Here is a 22,738-nt window from a genome sequence, read left to right on the forward strand (position 1 = left end):
CAAGAAGTACAGCTGTGAGGCTGGGTGCCGTGGCTCATGCCTGCGATCCCAGCACTTTGAGAGGCCAAGGTGGGAGGATCACTTGAAGCCACGAGTTCAAGACCAGCCTGGGCAACAAATTGAGATCCCACCTCTCCATAAAAAATAAATAAATAAATAAATAAGTAAGTAAATAAATAAACAAACCCTACAGCTCTGAGAAGTGTAAATGTGAAACAAAAACACAAAAACAGCAGGATCTCAGAGTACGGTGATGTGCATTTACGTCAGCTAGCAATCCTACCGTCTTGCAAATGGCATCCGATTTCCCACGAGTCATGTGGTAAGAAAGTATCAGTGTTAATCCAGGCCAGGAAATGGCATAAATGTGGCCTTTGACTTACTCTTTGCCTAATAAGTGGATTAACTAACCAATAACTTCAAGAGCTAAAAAGCTATCAGGTACTAACTATAATCTACAGGTCAGCAATATTTTTCAACAAACATTTAGAGACCACCTTCTATACAAAGCACTATGGCTTGATGCTATAAGAAAACACAAACACGAAAATATGGAACTTTACCTCAGAACACTTACAGACTAGAAAGATTTTTTTTTTTTTTGAGATGGAGTCTCGCTCTGTCGCCCAGGCTGGAGTGCAGTGGTGCTATCTCAGCTCACTGCAAGCTCTGTCTCCTGGGTTCAGGCCATTCTCCTGCCTCAGCCCCCCGAGTAGCTGGGACTACAGGTGCCGGCCACCAAGCCCGGCTAAGTTTTTGTATTTTTAGTAGAGACGGGGTTTCACCGTGTTAGCCAGAATGGTCTCGATCTCCTGACCTCGTGATCTGCCTGCCTCAGCCTCCCAAGTGCTGGGATTACAGGCGTGAGCCACTGCACCCGGTTTAGAAACATGTTTTTTAAGTATACACATGAGCACACATGCGGGTGCACACTAACACACACACTCTTACCACCACTGCCACAATGACATCTACTGAGTACCAGGCACTGTGACCAGCCATACAATGGCTTTAAATGCATATGGTTTTCCTGACACGAAGTAGCCTCAGATCTCAGTCTTTTTGGTTCTTTCTACTGCCACCAAAAAAGAAAATATAATGAATACCATGAGATAAGCTCAGATGAAATGTGCTTTGAAAGATCCAAAGTTGGAGGAACTGTTTCTCAGTTGCAAATAATTGAGACCATTTTAAAATTTTTTTGAGTCACTAAATTCTTCTCCTTTATATTAAGCATGTTCACTAAAATCACCTGTTTTGCCTGCTGCCTCAGATCATCCCCAACAGACTGTGGCTCAATCATCTTCCATTCTGCTGCAATGCTCCTGAAAACATCAGCTCCAGTGTTTAACACTTGAATGAGACGACGATCATGGGATAAATGAGCCAAGATCCTCAGTTCAAGCTGGGAGTAGTCAGCAGCCAGTATTAAACCACCTGAAGTAGAAGTGATTTCAGAAAAGCTAGGATCAAGTTCTGTATCACACAATCCAAGTTTTATATCATATAATTGAGCAGGATGACAAAAATTTAGTTCTAACTTAGAACTTTGAAATCACATGCCAAAAGTTAAAACCTTCCTCTTAACATGATGGAATTCGGCTCTGTATCTTAGGTCATTTTTTTCCATGTAGCTTTCAAGTACATATAATATGGGTAAAGCCACCCGGACATCTGCCCACTGTGGAGTGTGTTCCTCAGTGTTCCTACAGCACCTGGCACATAATCCAAAATGGTGCTTTCGTGCCTCTCTTACTTTGCTCTGAGTACTTATGAATAGGAAGCTTAATTTTCCTTTTCATTCTACAGAAAACCTTGCACAGTTGCTGGTAGATAATAGGCCCTTAACAAACGATTGTTGAATGAATTAATTAATGAAAAAACTGGTGTCCAATGTGTGCAAATGTTAAGTGGGCTGGAGAGAAATGTGTGCCCTGATTTGACAATAACAAAGTCATTCAGTGAAAAAAATCAAGTGGTCAACAGGTGAGCAAGTTATTAAAAGGATTAAAATAATTTACCTATAGATTAGAAATGGGAGGATTAGATATGCATGACAAAACAAAAACAAAGTTAAAAAATAAAAGCAGGGTCAAAGAAAAATTAGAAAAATATTTGCAACTGATATCACAAAGGACTCATTGCCATTTCACAAGAAGAGTTGTTACTTGTGGAGGAAAAGACAAACTATAAATAAGAAGTTCAGACATACTAAAAACAAAAGAACCTTAAACATATTAAAGAATGCTCAACTTCATAAGAGAAATGAAAAATCTATGGCAAGAAACAATTTTTCTTCACCTATATTGCAAAAATTACAAAAGTCAGACAATACTCTGTGACAAGGCTAAGGAGAAAAACACTCGTACATCGTTACCGAGAAGTAAAATGGTAATCTCCTCCCCATTAGTTGGCAATTTAACACTATCTATTGAAATTAAACAGGTTTTTACTCCATGACTCAGCAAACAAGCCCACAGATTGCTGCACAGACTGCCTGCACATAGTTTAAACTGGTTTTTGTTTAAATGTCCTTATTGATAAGCAGAAGTCTCTAGTGTAGAAACATTACAGCCGGGCACAGTGGCTCATGCCTGTAATCCCAGCACTTTAGGAGGCCAAGGCAGGCAGATCACAAGGTCAGGAGATCGAGACCATCCTAGTCAACATGGTGAAACTCTGTCTCTACTAAAAATACAAAAATTAGCTGGGCATGGTGGCACATGCCTGTAATCCTAGCTACTTGGGAGGCTGAGGCTGGAGAATTGCTTGAACCAGGGAGTTGGAGGTTACAATGAGCTGAGATCCTGCCACTGCATTCCAGTATGGTGACAGAGTGAGACTCCGTCTCAAAAAAAAAAAAAAAAACAAACAAAAAAAGAAACATTACATGAAAAAAGCAAGGTACACAATAGTATATACAGAATGCTAATTTTGTGTAAAAATAGGGAAAGAAAAGATTATATACCCATATTTGCTTATATCTGCATAAAGAAATACTGTCAAAATACATAAAATACCTCATACATGTAGTAATCTGTAAGAGCTGGGAAGGATAGTGTAGATGACAGGGAAGGAAGAAAATACCGTAAATACATAAAAAACCTCATACATGTAGTAATCTGTAAGAGCTGGGAAGGATAGTGTAGATGACAGGGAAGGAAGAAAATACCATCAGAAAACATAAAAAACCTCATACATGTAGTAATCTATAAGAGTTGGGAAGGATAGTGTAGATGACAGGGAAGGAAGCAAAGCTTCCCAATACACATCTTTTACATCATGTTGATTTCTGAACTATGTTAATAACCTATTCAAAAACAGAGATAAATACTAATTTAAAATAGAGGTTGAGCATCCCTAATCCAAAATTCCAAAATCCAATATGCTTCAAAATCCAAAACTTTTGAGCACCAACAAGAGCTCAAACGCCACGCTCACTGGGGCATTTCAGATTGTGGATTTTTGAATTAGAGATGTTCAATTGGTAAATATAGTGCAAATAATAAAAAAAAAAGTCTAAATCTAAAACACTTCTAGTTCCAAGCATTTCACATAAGGGATACTCAACCTGTAAATGACCACAACTTTGGTGGACTTCCTACCACAGACAACTATAAAATTGGACAAATTATAAGGAGAAAAGTTCTCAGATGTTAGACAACAAGCCATGCAGAACTATAATCACTGAGAAGGGTAGAAAATGAGGTGAGCCACACAAAGGTCTTAGGGATCTGAATGGAGGCATTTTCCAGAATCTGTAGCAGGGAAAGGGAGCTGAAACACAGCACTCTATCTCTCTCAACTAAGGAAACAGAGTCTAGAGTTTGGGGCTTTGAGGCAGCTGGAATTTGGAGAGAAAAAAGGTGTGCATAAAAGGAGCACCAGAAATATGCACAGGAATCTCCTTGGATTTTTGATCAAATATTAAGTTGTGCAGGGAGAAAGTGCAGGGCACCAGGCAAAGAACAAACACTGAAGAAATAAATATTACTAAAGGAAGAACAAATACTGCATAGCTTTCAGCTGAACAACTACTTCAACAACATATTCTTGAATGCTAAGAAATGATCAAGCTGTAACAAGACTGAGAAGAAATCTTGTTTAAACAACTTTAGCACCAAGCAGACTCCAGAAAGGCCATACCTTATGAACAGGAATAACCTAGCCCTAGAGTGCAGGCTACTCTAAACATTTGTTAGCAAACCTTTAAAGGCCTCAAAATGACCAAGCTAATGTGAAAGTAAATTGTCTGACAAAAGACAACTTTATATTCTATTAGTGAAGACTACAAAATCCAAAGATTCAACAAGGTGGCAACCATAACGTCCGCATACTAGCAGCAATGCTTCAGTATTTGTTAATTTAGTGTTCACTGTGGCTTTGTAGAATGCAACTACTATGAATAACAAGAATCAATCACATTTTACAAAAAGCGAAAGATCTTCAAATAACCCACCTGATATGATTTGGCTATGTCTCCATCCAAATCTCACCTTGAATTGTAACAAAACTCACATGTCAAGAGGCAAGGTGAAGATAATTGAATCATGTGGCTGGTTTCTCCCATACTGCTCTCATGGTAGTAAGTCTCACAAGATCTGATGGTTTTATAAATGGTAGTTCCCCTGTATAAGCTCTTGCCTGCCACCATGTAAGATGTCAAGATGCCCCTTTGCTTTTCCTTCATCTTCCACCATGATTGTGAGGCCTCCCCAGCCATGGGGAACTGTGAGTCCATCAAACCTCCTTCCTTTGTAAATTACCCAGTCTCAGGTAGGTCTTTATTAGCAGCATGAGAACGGACTAATACACCACCAAACAATTACCCATAGATTCTATAGGTAACCTAACAGTATTGTAGATCAATCAAATTGCAAGTGTTTCTTTTTTGGCTTTGGATAAATTGTTCCATAACAGAGAAACTGCTTAATTAATATTCTGAATAGGCTTTGTCTCAGTGGACTTCCAAATTTTATTAGCTTACAAAATCAAACCAGTGACACAGATATTTTGGAATCTTTCACATTTGTCAAAGAAGAATTTTAAATAGATATGAAAAAATTGGTTTTTATCATACTGACAATGCTCTAGCTTTGTCATTAAAAACCTCTATTTTTTTAGAATTTTAAACAGGAGAATGATGTTTCCCTATTTCTTCATTCTACTATATATATAAAACAAAAGATTTATATTCAGTTTTCTAAATCAGACCATCAAAAGTGTTACAATACAGTTAAAATTATTTTATATATGTGTACAAATGCTGAGTCATCACTAGCTTAAGGAACTGTTGAAAATTTCTGACAATGAATTTAACAATCTTGTGTACTCTGTCAAAGCTCACTCATGAAAGAGTCCTACAAAGATTTACTGTACTCCAATTCAATATTTTCTTGAAACAAAAGAACATTTGCCAAGTATTCAGTAATCAAAGACAAAAAGAACAATGTGATTTATGTTTTTTGACTGATATCACACAGCATATATTCGAGGCTCCAAGAAAGTGAAAAATGTACTTCTGATCTAGCTAGACAGGTAAGAGAATTTATTTGGAAATGAAAACTTTTCATAAAACCAATTAATAATGGGCGGGGTGCGGTGGCTCACACCTGTAATCCCAATAATTTGGGAAGCCAAGGCTGGAGGATCACTTGAGCCCAGGAGTTCCAGACCAGCCTGAGTAACACAGTAGGACCCCCATCTCTACCAATAACAACAACAATAATAATAATGATAATTTTATGCATTTTTCAAGAATAAATCAATATGCAGTATAGTTTAATTACAATCAACATGTTATATAAATTGAAAATATTAAAAATTTTTTAAAATGCTCTGATGTTGATGAATTTAGAGTCGCTTTTTTATTTAAGTAACAGTCCTTTGAATTTGACATACTATAGGTACACATCCCTAATCTGAAAATTCAAAATCCAAACTGTTCCAAAATCTAAAACTTTCTGAGCACTGGCATGATGCCACAAGTGGAAAGTTCTACAACTGACCTGTTGTAACAGGTCAAAGTTATAACTTTGTTTCATGAACAAAATTTAAAATATTGTATAAATTACCTTTAGGCTATGTCTATAAGATGTATATGAAACATAAATTTCATGTTATGACTTGGAGCCCATCCCCAAGATATCACATTATGTATATGCAAATATTCCAAAATCTGAAACACTTTTGGTCCCAAGGATTTGAGATAAGGGAAACTCAACTTGTAATAATGAGTAACATAAGAGTAAATTTACTTAACTTGTATAGACATTGTTTTGTAATGGATGTTTCTGCTTCAAAGTCAAATTAATACTTCTAAAAAAAAGATGAACCAGCTTTGTCAATGCAGATGCAATTTTTAAAAAAAGGAGTCTCTGGTACTCAATTCAGTTACTGGAATTTTTTTTTTTCTTTCTTTCTTTTTTTTTTTTTTAAGATAGGGTCTTGCTCTTTCGCCTAGGCTGGAGTGCAGTGGCATGATCATGGCTCACCGCAGCTGCATCCTTCTGGGCTCAAGTGACATGATATTCCCACCTCAGCCTCCTCAGTAGCTGGGACTACAGGTGCGCACCACCATGCCTAGCTAATTCTTTGACTTTCCGTAAAGATGGGGTCTCCCTTTGTTGCCCACGCTGGACGTGAAGTCCTGGACTCAAGCAATCTTCCTGCTTCGGCCTCCAAAAGTGCTGGGATTCCAGCTGTGAGCCACCACGCCTTGTGAGAAATACTTTCAAGTATGTTTGAAACAACTTGGGCATGTGATCTACTTTTTCAAAATATAAGTTTTATAAAATCAAGCATACCTTGCTAATTGGACTTTATTATGCCTCACAGATATTGCAGTGTTTTGCTTTTTTAAAGAAATTGAAGGTTTTTAGCAACTCTGAGTGGAGCAAGTGTATCAGCACCATTTTTCCAACAGCATGTGTTCACTGTGGCACATTTTATTAATAGTAATGCCCACATTATTTCAAACCCTCTCATTATTATCTGTTATGGTGATCTTTGATATTATTGTTATTACAACCCATGAACCACACTCATGTAAGAGTGAACTTCATTGATCAATTTTGTGTGTGTTCTAACTACTCCACTGACCGGCTGTTCCCCTACCTTTCTCCCCTCTCTCTCAGAACTCCCTATTCCCTGAAATACAATATTAAAATTAGGCTAATTAATCACCCTACAATGGCAATGGCCTCTATGTGTTCAAGTGAAAGGGAAAGTCACATCTCTCGTGTTAAACCAAAAAGCTAGAATTGATTAAGCTTAGTGAGGAAGGCATGTCAAAAGCTGAGATAGGTTGAAAGCTAGGCCTCTTCTGTCACACAGTTAGCCAAGTTGTAAATGCAAAGGAAAAGTTCTTGAAGGAAATTAAAAGTGTTACTCCACTGCACACACAACTGATAAGAAGGCAAAACAGGCTTATTGCTAATATGGAGAAAATTTGAGTGGTCTGGACAATAAAAATCAAACCAGCCACAACATTCTCTTAAGCCAACATCTAATCCAGAGCAAGGAGATTCTGATGTACTATTCAGCACGTCAATTGCATTTTCCTACTCCAGAATTTCTATGAAGGCTGAGAGGGGTGAGGAAGCTGCAGGGGAAAAAAAAAAAACAACAACTGATTCATGAGTTTTAAGAAAACTCTGTGGCACTCCAGCCTGGGCGAGAGTGAGACTCGGTCTCAAAAAAAAAAAAAAAGAAAGAAAGAAATTACCATACACCTTGGCTGGGCGCGGTGGCTCACGCCTGTAATCCCAGCACTTTGGGAGGCCAAGGCAGGTGGATCACCTGAGGTCGGGAGTTCAAGACCAGCCTGACCAACATGGAGAAACCCCGTCTCCACTAAAAATACAAAATTAGTCGGGTGTGGTGGCCCATGCTTGTAATCCCAGCTACTAGGGAGGCTGACGCAGGAGAATCGCTTGAAGCTGGGAGGCGGAGGTTGTGGTGAGCCAAGATCGCACCATTGCACTCCAGCCTGGGTAACAAGAGCAAAAGTCTGTCTCAAAAAAAAAAAAAAAAGAAATTACAATACACCACACAGACCTTCTGGGGACTCCCTTGGATAACTTTGATAGAATTTTGTATGCTGATGGTTTAGATATAAGTAAAACTAAAAATTGCCAAGCAGGGCATGTCATCATAGGTCTGAATTCACCATTGGCAAAAAGCTTCTGATGGAATTTAAATAAATTCAGATGGTTAATTGTGCTCACTAGGACTTGCCAGTTGGTGAAAGATTAAAGAACAAATATGTATACTAACAGTCGGGATGATCTGCAAGTTACATCATCACTTCCAAATGTCTTGACAACAAAAGGTTTACGACTAGAGTACTGAGGAGAGGTCAGGCAGAATGAGAATAGCTTTAGGGGCCACCCCATGCAATAGGAAGCAGCAGTGCAGAAAAAGAGAGAAAAAACATAAAAGCAAACAAGTTAGAAGGAGAGAAAAACTGTGCCCTTACAGGTCAAGGCAGAAGAGAAATTGAAGGAGGAGTTGATTAACAGTGACAAATGCTGTAAACAAGTTAAAGAGGATGAAGACTGACAAAATCAACTGGACTTTGCAAAGAAGTTTATGACGTTAGAAAACATGGTTTCAGCAGACTGTTGCTGCTGAGCACACACCATAAAAGTTTTCCGTCTCAAAAAAAAAAAAAAAAGTTTTCCACAGAGCAGATCATGGAGACGATGACGGCTATAAACCTGGCACGACAAAGGAGAAAGGCAGGCTCCACTGTAGACAGAAAGATGGAGGGACCAATGCATGCTCTAAATCTCACTCATATTTCAGGCTTTATCCATGCTTTGAAAAACATTCTCACAGCAATGAGAAGCTTCAAAGCTATCAGCCACCTTACCTGGGAAAGGCACAAAGGCATGTCGCATGCTAATTGAAAATGGCATTCCTCTGTCTGCAGCTCTCTCCTCCATCTGTGCCTGGCGTCCAGGGTTCAGGCTGCAACCTTTCTTACTTTTTCCTCTGTGGTGCAAACAACATCATCAGTTAGACATGAAGCAGTCTCAAATATATGAAAAAGGTCTGATTTTCAGTAACATCAGTATTTCCATCTAAGAAACTTAATAAAACCCTTATCTGAGGGCTGGATGTGGTAGCTCACACCTGTAATACCAGCACTTTGGGAAGACAAGGCGAGCAGACTGCTTGAGCCCAGGAGTTCAGGTCTAGTCAGGGCAACAAAGTGAGACCCTTGTTTCTACAAAAATTAACTAGGCATGGTGGCACACGCCTGTGGTCCCAGCTACTCAGGGGGCTGAAGTGGGAGGATTGCTCAAGCCCAGGAGGTAGAGGTTGCAGTGAGCTGAGATCGTGCCACTGCACTCCAGCCTGGGCAAGAGAGCAAGACTCCATCTCAAACAAACAAACAAACAAAAACAAACAAACCTTTATCTGAGACTCATTTTAAAGCTTAACAAAGACATTAGAACTTTTTTTTAGCAAACAGTCAATTAAGCATGAATTAGATTCTTTATAGATGGGACTCAGAATTCAAAATGGTCTAGGACAGAAATGGGTATGTCTGAAACATAAAATTAAGCTAATTTCATTTTATTTGTCTAATAAGCTATTTTGAGCCATTCATACTTAAAAAAGTTTATTAATACAGATACAGAGAAACAGTGCCTACCTGCCCATGGGAAGTAGGCCTTTGCCTATAGCTTGAGAAGGTGGGCTTTCTCCTACTAGTGTTGGCATTTTGATTTCAAAATCTCTTGGCACATTCTGAATATTTGGTTCTGTAAAGGTTATTCGTCCTAAAATCAAGCAGAATAAAGATATAAAATTAGAAAAAAAATCTGGTATTTGTTTTAACAGTATTCACATTTCTGGATTATCTTAAAAATGCAGACTATCAATGCTGAACTGAAATAAATTTACATTTAAATATTTTTCATCATGTTCATGTGTCTAACAATGATAAAATAAGTACAAGACCATCCCAAAATATATGAATGTATGAATTGGCTACAATACTATGTTTTACACAGAAAACAATCTCACAATGAGAAGTAATTTGATAAACTGAACTATTCCTATGCTAAAATGAGTATCAGATTTCAGCCCTATAACATGTTAGCGGCCAGATTCGTGAGTAAAGGCTAATCAAATGGATCTTAGGAGAAACAACCACTGAAGCTTCTAAAAAGCCCATCACTTTCAGACATCATCTGGCTGTTTTTCTTCATCATTATCATTCATCAAGAGAATCAACAATAGTACTGACTAGAAGTACTGAATCAGGTGAAACTTGAATCAGGTGGTTAATAGTAAATTTTCCAATGAACAGAAAGCTGTTTTTTTAAAAAATGCTTATAAGCCTGGCCAACACAGTAAAACCCTGTCTCTACTAAAAACAAAAAAAATTAGCTGGGCATGGTGGCGGGTGCCTGTAATCCTCAGCTACTTGGGAGGCTGAGGCAGGAGAATCACTTGAACCTGGGAAGTGGAGGTTGCAGTGAGCTGAGATCATGCCACTGTACTCCAGCCTGGGCAACAAAGTGAGACTCTGTCTCAAAAAAAAAAAAAAAAAAAAAAGCTTATAAAACCTTTATTTCCCAATATATTTTACATCTTTTGTTTACTTATTGGTTGAATTTCTCTAAAACATGAAAACATGTTAAGTATCACTCCAAAAAAGTTTGAGTAATTTTGTTACTGTGATTTTTATAACACTATCAGTAACACTAAAACTATTTTATGACACACTCTTCATTGTAACAGGCTGTCTACTAGCTATGTATAACTCTATCGTCTTCTGATAAACCAGACATTTTAAGTGACTTGGACATTGTTTTTCTGAATGATCCCGATATTATATATTTGTCATTTAGCTTTTAGCACAAAATAAGTGCTCCATCAATGATAACCTTTAACATAATTGTTGTCATTAAATGGCCTGTGCAGTGTTACAAAGCTAACAAACAGCAGAGGAAGGCACCCAAGGCTCTTTTTACGTCAACACATTGTCTTCTTTTCTATAACACTTAATATTCAGCACACTACTCTGGTCTATTAGTTGAATTAATGAGGCAACACTGGCAGACCGAAAAAATGGTAAAAATAAATTACAAAGAATGAATATATAGCTTAATGGACATGAAGTATATTCATGAAATGGCTTTGCTATGCTTAAGCTTGTATTTCTAAATATTATAAAAGTTATAAAATATTATTAAAATACATTTCTAAATTCACTAAATCAGTAACAAAATCAAAATAAATGTTGCATATTTATTTGTTCTTTACAAACAAATAACAAAGCAGAAGGCTTATTACTGATTTTACCTTCTGCTTTGTAAAGAACAAATAAATGTGCAACACCATTGAAAATTCTACGTTGCTGGGCATTGTGGCTCATGCCTATAATCCCTGCACTTTGGGAGGCCGAGGTGGGTGGATTATGAGGTCAAGAGATCGAGACCATCCTGGCCAACATAACGAAACCCTGTCTCTACTAAAATTATAAAAATTAGCTGAGGCAGGAGAATCGCTTGAACCCAGGAGGCAGAGGTTGCAGTGAGCCGAGATCACGCCACTGCACTCCAGTCTGGCAACACAGCGAGACTCCATCTCAAAAATAAATAAATAAATAAATAAATAAATAAATAATAAATAAAAATTTAAAAAAGAAAATTCTAGGTTGATGTTGTCTTTTCATCCCGGAGGGTTTTATTTTACATACGTTTATATTATTAGCATATGTTTCCTTTTTTTGTTGTTGTTGAGATGGAGTCTTGCTCTGTCGCCCAGGCTGGGGTGCAGTGCCACTATCTCGGCTCACTGCAAGCTCCGCCTCCCGGGTTCACGCCATTCTCCTGCCTTAGCCTCCCGAGTAGCTGGGACTATAGGTGCCTGCCACCATGCCCGGACTAATTTTTTGTATTTTTAGTAGAGACAGGGTTTCACCATGTTAGTCAGGATGGTCTCGATCTCCTGACCTCATGATCTGCCCGCCTCGGCTTCCCAAAGTGCTGGGATTACAGGCGTGAGCCACCGTGCCCGGCCTAGCGTATGTTTCAAAGTGAAATTTAAATACTAACAGGGCAAGACATCACTAGGATGGGACAAGTTTAGAAAGTTTAGAACAAGGGATAAAGCAAGTAGAGAAAAGCAGCGCCTCATGAAGCTTCCGCACTAGGTAACAGCAGCAACTGATAGTGAGCGCTTTCTAGGAGCCATGCACTATTCTAAATACTCTACATCTATGAAACTATTTAATCCTCAGAATTACCAGGTGAGGTAAGACTGTTATTACCTTGTTTATTTGTTTATTGGTTTATTTATTGATTGACTGAGACAAGGTCTCACTCTGTTGCCCAGGCTGAAGTTCAGTGGCTCAATCACAGTTCACTGTAGCCTTGACCTCCCAGGCTCAAGCAATCCTTCTATCTCAGCCTCCCAAGTGGCTGGGACTACAGGCACAAGATACCACACGCATGGCTAATTTTTTAACTTTCTAAAGAGACATGGTTTCACTATCTTGCCCAGGCTAGGCTCAAACTCCTGGGCTCAAGTGACCCTCCCGTCTTGGCCTCCCAAAGCGCTGGGATTACAGGCAGCAGCCACTGTGCCCGGCCCATTACCTTCTTTTATACATGAAAAAACTTAGGCATTGAGAGGTTAAGTATCTTGTCTAAAGATTCACAGAACCAGGATTCAAACCCTGATTTCTGATGTCAAAGCCCACATTCTATACCACCACTCTAAACTGCCTGCCTCCTCTATGAATGAGTTAAAGCCACCCTTTCTTCCACTACACATCACATTTGGCAAATATTTAGAGTTTTGTATTGCCTAGAGAAAGAATACATTTTTCTTCATAAGATTACACTCTTACTTATCTCGAGAGGACCATGAGATAACCAAAGGACTCTACAGCTTTCTTTTCTGCTTGGGTAAAATAAGACACTTACTTATACAGATGCCCCAGAGGCCTACTGAGATCAACTTGGAGAAATCTTAAGAGGCTCAAAAAAGAGCTGGGACTGAAATCAGATAAGACCACTGACTCAAATATTTAATTCCTGTGTATACTCACACTGAAAGCACTGCCCCAGACATCCCAGTTACTCTATACAAGTACTTAAAAGCAGGAACCAGGCTGGGTAAAGTGGCTCACTCCTGTAATCCCAGCACTTTGGGAGGCCGAGGCGGGTGGATCACCTGAGGTCATGAGTTCAAGACCAGCCTGAGCAACATGACGAAACCCCGTCTCTACTAAAAACACAAAAATTAGCAGGGTGCGGTGGTGTGTGCCTGTATTCCCAGCTACTCGGGAGGTTGAGGCAGGAGAATCACTTGAACCTGGGAGGTGGAGGTTGCAGAGAGCCAAGATCGTGCCACCACACTCCAGCCTGGGCAACAAGAGTGAAACTCTGTCTCAAAAAAAATAAAAAATAAAAAATAAATAAATAACTAAAAATAAAAGCAGGAACCAATACTCATCTCTGTACCCAGGTAGTATCTATCTATGCTTTGGAAAAAGCATGTATTTTATAGGTGTAAAAGTTTACTGAACCCCTTGATTAACACTTGAATTCTTGGCCATCATAAGAAATATTGCATATGAAAATGTTTTTACTTCAAAATTGGATATTGTTTATACTTAAGATTTCTCATCACCTGTAGCAGTGTGCGACTGTGATACAGGATAGATTCTTTCCATTCCAAGAAAAGGATTAAGACGCTTTTCCCGCTGAAGGGGAAAGACCACTTTGGTAATAGCATTAGTGATTCTTCTCCATTCTAATATCAAACCTGGTAAAGGATGTAATGCCTTTAATTTATTTAAAACATCCTGCCAAAAAAACATAATAAGGTAAGATTGAATTCTTGTCCAAATTCCATAGCAAGTTAGAATCTCTTTTCTGTAAATAATACAATCTCAGAATTAAATTTGAGAGTAATATCTACAACTCAAAACTCTTACTTGGGTTTTTTTTTTAAACCACCATATTGATAAAACTATAACTATAGTTTATAAAATGCAAATGTGGTAATACTGAGCACTATCAATTTAAAACTACCTTTTTCAAAAAAAATCAATGAATTGTCAGTCTAACAAAGTAACTGACTCCGCACACCCCACCAAAAGTTTATTTTACATCATCTGTTTTCTTTATGCATTTTCCTCCTTCACTCCTCACATGACTGGAAGTATACCAGTTGTTTTTGTGCTTGCCCGGATACTTAATATGGTTTCCATATGAAGGTCATCAGGAGACATTTATTTTTAAAAGTTTGAATTTTTCATACTATAGACTTTCAGTGAACTATTAAGGAACAGAAACTTGTGAGTAAAAAGGCCAGTGAGATTAAATTAAAAAATGTGCTATAGCCTGGAGCTAAAGAAACTTCCTAGGAGCAGACAAATCATAGATAACGGTATAAGGACCACAATTCTACACAAGGGCAACTTGGATAGCTCTATGGCTATATTTTCTACCCTATTTTTCCCCTGAAACATCAGTAAAAAGTAAAATTAAGCCCTTTCTTCCATCCCACTAATGCATATAGTTTCCATGGATTATGATTAACAATTTTACTTTGAAATTAACAGATTAAATTCTTAAATCAGGGCCTGGTGCAGTGGCTCATGCCTGTAATACCAGCACACTGGGAGGCCGAGGCAGGAGGATCCCTTGAGGTCAGGAGCTCAAGACCAGCCTGGCCAACATGGTGAAACCCTGTCTCCACTAAAAATACAAAAATTAGCCAGGCATGGTGGCTCAACTTTATAAACCTTTATACCATGTTAATGATAGGAAGGAAGGACACAACTGCTAACTTAGATTATGATTCAGATTTTCCATGCTGGAATATCTCCACAGAATTTGTGGGCTACCAAACCACAAACCAATGTGTTAATTTATATCTGGGTAAATTCAAATGGTAGGCTAAGATCTTGATTTCATCAGCATTCTTTCTAGACACCAAAATGTTAAAAGCAGTTTAGGTTCTGCCCTGCTCTGTGACTGCCCCAAAGAGCACCTTACTAGTGCTGAACTGTCTTCCCAGCCTTAGCTTGCGTCCATTGTCATTCCCTCTTCTGGTGGAACCCAGAGTTTTCTTGCTGCCTTGGTTTTTCATCTCTCCATTTGGGGGCAACTTCAATTCCAAAAATAAAACCTGCAAGAAATTAATGCCTCTTTAGTCAAGAATGAAACTTGCAAGGACTATCATTTAGAAAATATTTTAAGTTATTTTAGAAAACAATCTCTACGGTTCAACATGGATTGAAATAATGTTTCTCCGGATAATTTGGAATTACCACATTTAATAAATGATGGCAATGAAAATGTATATGTCAGGTAGTCTATCCATATTCTAATTAGGCACTATCAGATTAATACTAACACAGGCCTTTTTTTTTTTTTTTCTTGAGACAGGATCTCACTGTCACCCAGGCCAGAGTGTAGTGGTGTGATCACAACTCACTATAGCCTTGACTTGCTGAGCTCAAGTGATCCTCCCACCTCAGCTTCCCGAGTAGCTGGGGCCACTGGCGTGCACCACCATGCCAGGCTAATTTTTGTATCTTTGGTAGAGACAGGATTTCGCCATGCTGGCCAGGGTGGTCTCAAACTCTTAAGCACAAGCAATCCACCCACCTCGGCCTCCCAAAGTGCTGGGATTATAGGCATGAGCCACCACACCCAGCCAGCTTTTAAGCAGTCAGGAACACAGGCATGTATACACGCTGTGCTGAGCAACTGGCAAACAAGTTATTAACATTGAGACTTATTGCTATAAGAATTGTGAGCTCTCCTAAATGAGCCTGTTCAATCAGTTAAGCCCCATAGATCAACATGGACGCTTACATGGCTATTGTCTCACTACAAAAATCAGAAAACACTAAAGTAGGAAGGGGTTTAAAAAGTCATCTAGTACCACCACTACAATGCTGGGCCCTGACAGTCCCTAGGCACAAAAAGTTAGGAGAAGGTGGCCAAAACAATGTGGCAATAATGAATGCTAGAGAGGGCTGGCAGCACCCACTGAAGACACCAGGACCACGCTGTGCAGAAGGTGGAAGATTCCTTGTAACACTCACAAGCTCAGATTAGAGGGGATGAAACTAGGGCAATTCAGAACATTATCTACTATACCTAATCATTCACTTATATATTTTGAGTGGGTTTTAATGAACCTTGAATTATTTTCCCAGTAATAATTCTAAAAATTGAAACTATTTGTGTAAGCACAAGAATTTTTCCCACAAGTTGGGCCAGGGATGGAAGGGAAGATAATCCCTGTGCTTCCCTAGAATATTAATGATGACAGAAATAATGATCTGGTTCCAGTTTCAACTGGGGTCTTAGGAATGAAAAGTACTGAGGCTTTCTGCAGATGTCAGTAACTACTTAGCCCAAGAACTGTGTTACACAGATGTGAACATATGCATGTATAGGGATTAGGGTTGCCACACATACCAAATAAAATTACAAAATGCCCAGTTAAATTTGAGTTGCATGGGGCATACTTATACTAAATTGTTATTCATTGTTTACCTGACATTCAAAATTTTTTATTGACAAATTATAGTTGTATACATTCATGGGGTACAGGATGATGCTTTGATGTAAGTATACAATGTGGTGTGATTAAATTAAGCTGATTAACATATTAATCACCACACTTAGACCTATCATTTTTTTATGGTAAGACATTTGAAATTTACTCTCTTACTTTGAAATATATAATACATTATTATTGACTATAGCCACCCTGTGTACAATAAATCTTAGAATCGATTCCTCTTGTTTATCTGAAACTTTGTACCCTTTGATAAACAATTCCCCATTCCCCTATCTAAAACTTTATACCCTTTGATTAGCAACTCCCCATTTCCCCACTCCCTACTTCCCCAGCCTCTGGTAACAACTGTTCCACTTTCCACTTCAAGGAGTTCAACTTCATTGGATTCCACATATAGTGAGATCATCTGAAACATATGGTACTTATCTTTCTTTAACTGGCTTATTTCACTTAGCATAACATCCTCCAGGTTCATCCATGTTTTCAAAAATGACAGGATGAAATACAAAATTGAAACTGGATGTGCCATATTTTATCAGGCAACCCTAGTACAGGTATCGAAGGGTACACGAATGGCAGTATGGGAGAAAAAAATCAAGTAACTGGATAGGAAAAATAAAACACTATTAAAGGAACAATAAGGCAACAAACCCAGGAAGAGAGACCCATTATGAATAAAGACAACACAAAGATCTCAAGTTATATATGTAGAAGTTCTTTAGCTTAAGCTTTTTTTTTTTTTTTTGGTGAAGCTTTCAGAATTAACTGTGAAACTTCTCATACAAATTACCTTCCAGGTAACTGCCATTTTGACATGCAGGACTAAGAAGAAGCCAATAATATCAAAGGTCCTTTACTCTTAGTCCAGGGTTTGCTTGAGACCTGTAGCTTACATGCTTTCAGGCCCATCTGAATCACAAGGGCAGCAATTCCTGCCTTGCCCCAAACCTACTTGTGCTGAAACAGAGATTCTATATTTTCTATAAGTTCCCTATGTAATTTTATGTGCAGTCAGCTAGGCATTGGCTTGGGGACTTTAAAAGCAGATACCAAAAATAAAAAAAAAGGGCACCACTGAATTCAACACATGAATAAGAGAAATCAAGTTCCTCATTTTCTTTAAAATATGTTAACGAAGGAACAGAAAATCAAATACTGCATGTTCTCCCTTATCAGTGGGAGTTAAATGATGAGAATTCATGAGCACAAAAATCCCTTTTTCATTTAATTTCAGAAAAATGTCCAGTTTCCTATTCTATAGAAAGATGTTAGGGCAAGCAAGGAAGGGGTAAGGGCTCATGAAATGACTAACTTTCTGGAGAAATAGCTATGCTGTCATGCAACCACCACTACCAATCATTTCTTCAACAAATACTTAGTGAGTCCCTCCTCTGTTCCAGGCAAATCTCCTTCTTGAGGAGCTTACTTTCTAGAAGTCCTCTTTATTACCTTCCTTTATTTGTAAATTATATCTGTATATAATTTATATCTGTATATAATTATAATTTATAATCTGTATAAAATATACAGATATAATTTACAAATTAGATGCTAGAATATCCCCAAAGCAATCTGGTTAACTGGCTGTTTCATTTTCGTGATCTTTAGTGTTCAGGTAAATACACACACACACACACACACACACACACACACACACCCCACAATCATTTTAACTCTAAAAATTATTTATCTATATCCCTATCCCCATGATACAACCTCAGCGATGTCATCTGAACTGGTGAAAGAAAAACTGTGGCCAGCTAGTTGATAGGCCTGGGTCTCAATTGCATCCAGCTTGGCTTGCATTATGTGTTTCTGACTTTCACATTCTGCAGTACTAAAGCCAATTCCATTTAGTTCGAGCAAGGCCAAGCAGTACTGAGAGGGCATTTCCACCTTATGGAAAACATCTGGAAGAAAAAAGAAAATTGAAATGTTAATTCATTGGCTAAGTGGCTAGATTAGCAGCCTTACTTAAACTACACAGAATTCATCTAGAAAAATCCAGAAACGCTACCAAGGTATCCTTCAGGAGCCAGTCTCCCAAGCAGCATCCTCAAGCCAACAATGAAAGGTGGAAAAGTACAGGCTAGTTTAGCACTGGACAACTATCCTTGTCTCTGCAGAGAGTAGAAGAGTTGGCAATCTTATGGCTAGTCTGGATTACAAGAGACTATATTTCTCCAAAGATGTTTCTGCTTCTACTCCTAGCAGGAGCATAACAATCAACTTTACTTTGAAATCCAAAATGCTCCAAAATCTGAAACTTTCTGAGCACTGACATGACACCACAAGTAGGACAGTCCATACCTGACTTTATGTGACAGGGCACAGTCAAAATGCAGGTGTACAACACAAAGTTTATTCAGCGTCTCTAAAGGAAAAAAGTCCCTCCTTGCCCCATTCAGTTTCAATATCTCTTTTCTGCCAGACAACCACAGACTGCCTACATGAGTGACTGAGACAGTGACACCTTTGCTTTCTGATGGTTCCGTGTACACAAATTTTATTTTGTGCACAAAACTATTACATTGTATAAAATTATCTTTAGGCTATGTCTATAGGTATATATGAATTCTACATTTAGACTTGGGTCTCATCCCCAAGATATCTCATTATGTATATGCAAATATTCCAAAATCCAAAAAAATCTGAAATGTAAAAACACTTCTGGTCCCACATTTTGGATAAGGCAGACTTAACTTATATATTAAAGGCCCTGAGAGGACCTGAAGCAAAGACAACTATTTAATTTTATTTTAAGGGAAAGTCCCAAACTTATTTGACCATTAAATCTTTTTTTCATATAATACTTCTTAACATCTTGAAAAGTAAGCATCCATGGAATGTACTATAGGAAATGCTGTCCTAAATCATTAAGAAAGAATCCCTAACAATTCAGCTTCCAGTATTGAGTCACTAGGAATCTGAGCAACCCTGGCCCACCCTTCCCAGCTCCACACAAGCACATAATTTGAGGCACTGCTGGTCTCAATTAGCATGAGAAATCTCCAGGGACACCCATAACCACCATGAAAAGCAAAGAAACAAATGAGAGTTACTGGCTTCTAACCACCTGCAGAAGGTACGAAGCTGTCAGAGCCTGGCTTTAGAAGCCTGAAACTAGTGGAGAAATTCATGTTACTTGAGACTAGAGAAATAATGAACTTGGGTCAAAACAGGAACAATCAGAGAAGCACAAAGTGAGACTGGCAGGAAGCTAGACTGCATCCATAGCCATTAGGAAGGAGCAAGGTCATTATGGGAATGGAGTCCCATAGCAAAAAAAGTTAAGGGGATATGGATCCTTGAAACAACAACAGGATGAGGAGCTGAGTCTCAGACTCCTGTTCTGAAACAAAACTCTCAAAGGTTACTGTGGTCCTTGGATGCGGAGTAGTGTGGTACCCAGCAGAGGCAGGAGCAAAACCTTTCTAAGGGAAGATTTCCCCACGTAAGTCCTGCAGGGATCCTTGATCATAATAAATCCTGTATGAACTCACAAAAAATGTGAAAAATACAAGACAGCAAAGAAATGTGAATAGGACTCAGAAGAAACAACCAAGAACAAATTCAGATCCCCAAAATTGCAGATAACGACTAGTTAAGAATATTGCACAACTGTGAATGAACTACTTACAAAACAAAAAGTGACTAGAAACAAAGTAAAATAGTAGGAAAATAGAGAACAAGTGTGTATCAATAATCATAATAAGCAGAAATACATCAATGATCACAATAAATTGGCAAACTTGCAAAAAAAAAAAAATATGGTAAGCCTGAAAAATAAATAAGCTATACTTTGTTTATAAGACATGTCTGAAGATAGGAACCTAGAAAGGTTAAAAGGGATAGAAAAAAGCTATACGAAGTAATATTAAGAGAAAGCTGATGTTGCCATATTCATATAAGAAAACAGACTAAGAATAAAAATCATTATTTGTTATACAGATGGTCATAATACAATAATAGAAGGTTTAATTCACCAGGAAGACAAATCAATTTTAAACACATACACACCTAATAAAACGGCCTCAAAACAAAACTGATTGAATTACAGGGAAAATAAGACATAGAATATTTTGAAAACAACTTTGACTTAACAGACATATAAAATTGTGCATCGAGAATTAGAGTACACATTCTTTTGTGTGCACATAGAGCACTTACACAATAGTTCAAGTTTTAGATCATTAATTGTTCTCTAAAAATTTCAAGAATAAGTATTATATAACCATGTACTCTAACTACAACACAATTAAGTTTAAAGATAATAAAAATACAAAATAAAAGTTTCTAAATATTTAGGAATTAAAAATCATTCTTCTAAATAATTTTTGAGTGAAAAAATATACCAGAAATCTAAAAATATCTAGCATGATAAGAATATTATATATCAGGCCAGGAATAGTGGCTCACACCTGTAATCCCAGCACTTTGGGAGGCAAAGGCAGGAGGACTGCTTGAGGGCAAGAGTTCAAGACCAGTCTGGGCAACACAGCAAGACCCCCATCTCTACAAAAAACAAAAAAAAGTTGTGTGTGTGTGTGTGTGTGTGTGTGTGTACACATCAAAATTGTGGAATACAATAAAAGTAGTGCTTTGAGGAAAATTTATAGCCATATATATATACATTTTGTGTGATACAGATCCTCACTCTATTGCCCAGACTGGAGTGCAGTGGCAGAATCTCTGCTCACTGCCAACTCCGCCTCCAGGGTTCAAGTTATTCTCATGCCTCAGCCTCCCAAGTAGCTGGGATTACAGGTGCATGCGACCACACCCAGCTAATTTTTGTATTTTTAGTAGAGACAGGGTTTCACCATGTTGGCCAGCTGGTCTCAAACTCCTGGCCTCAAGTGATCCACCCGCCTCAGCCTCCCAGAGTGTTGGGATTACAGGCGTGAGCCACTGCACCCCGCCACCTTATATTCTTAAGTTAGAAAAGAAAAAAAATAATTTGAGAAGTAATGGTTTTAAGGTCAAAGAGGAATATTGAAAAAGGACTACAAAATAAAGTAAGGGGAAATAGATAATATAGATGTGGACAGAAATCAAGGAAATAGAAAACAAAAGTAATAGGAAGAATCAAAGACAAAAGTTGGTTCTTTGAAAAGACTAGAAAATTGGCAAAATTTCAAGTGACATTAAATAATAATATTATGAAAGAAAAAGAGGATATAACAAATAAACCAGAGATGTAAAAAAGAGAGACTTAGCAATAGCTGTATACCAATAAATTTGAAAATTTAGATGAAACATAAATTCCTTAAAAATATATAGGTTGGGAATGTCACAGCGGAGTAATAAAAAGAAAAAAAAACTGGAAAAAAATAGATATATATAGCTTACCAAATATACTCAAAAAGAAATAACTGAATAATCTTACAGTTATTAAGGAAATCAAAGTTGTAGTAAAAATATCTTTCTATATCAGATGAGAATACCTCCTGGCTAACAGAAAAATTTTAAAAATAAAACGTATCTATATCTCTTTCTACAAAGAAATAATTATATTCAAACTAAATCTGATAGCTGTCTACATTCTCTCCCAAAACTTCCCTTATCTCAATGCACTTCAATTCTTGAATTCTATGAATAGGAAAGCATTAACAATGTATAAAAATGCATTTAATACCTCCTAACCACCCTTTTTTTTTTGAGATGGGGTCTCACTATGTGGTCCAGGTTGGTCTCAAACTTCTGGGCTCCAGTGATCCTCACACCTTAGACTCCTGTGTAGCTGGGATTACAGGCAGGAGCCACTGAGCCAGGCTAGCCATACATTTTTGAAAGTGCAGAAAAAAAGGAGCTTTCAAAAGCACATTGAAATGGTGAGAGTTAAAAATTATAATAATCAACTAACATAATAAGCACCTGCTCTATGACGAACACTGTCCATATTATATTCACTATCTTATTTAATCCTTAGAACAACTTTATAAGAACCAGACTTACAGTTTCAGTAGTTTGCCCAAAGTCCCTCAGCTCGTAAGTGGATAGTCCAGATCCAAACCCTAGTCTGTATGAACTCATCCATCTATTTTCTAGTACCTATTGATCAGTCAATAAATTCAGTCATCTCCTCACAATGAAGCCAAATTTGTTCTACTTCACATCTCTATCATAAGCATCCGTTAAGCTCTCTGTAGTCAGGGTGCTC

General features: G+C 37.9%; 1 protein-coding gene across 1 annotated transcript in view; it reads right to left on the reverse strand.

Moving 5' to 3' along the window:
* POLQ (DNA polymerase theta) overlaps positions 1–22,738 on the reverse strand; it is a 106,302-nt gene that overhangs the window by 19,728 nt on the left and 63,836 nt on the right. The window contains exons 20-25 of the mRNA XM_025376375.1: positions 18,292–18,485; positions 15,028–15,165; positions 13,660–13,834; positions 9,665–9,791; positions 8,876–8,997; positions 1,253–1,437 (exon numbers count right to left, since the gene is read on the reverse strand). Coding sequence (XP_025232160.1) covers positions 1,253–1,437; positions 8,876–8,997; positions 9,665–9,791; positions 13,660–13,834; positions 15,028–15,165; positions 18,292–18,485 — 941 coding nt within the window. The remainder of the gene's footprint in view (positions 1–1,252; positions 1,438–8,875; positions 8,998–9,664; positions 9,792–13,659; positions 13,835–15,027; positions 15,166–18,291; positions 18,486–22,738) is intronic.

Source organism: Theropithecus gelada, chromosome 2 (genome assembly GCF_003255815.1).
Source record: "Theropithecus gelada isolate Dixy chromosome 2, Tgel_1.0, whole genome shotgun sequence".
Lineage (NCBI taxonomy): Eukaryota > Metazoa > Chordata > Mammalia > Primates > Cercopithecidae > Theropithecus > Theropithecus gelada.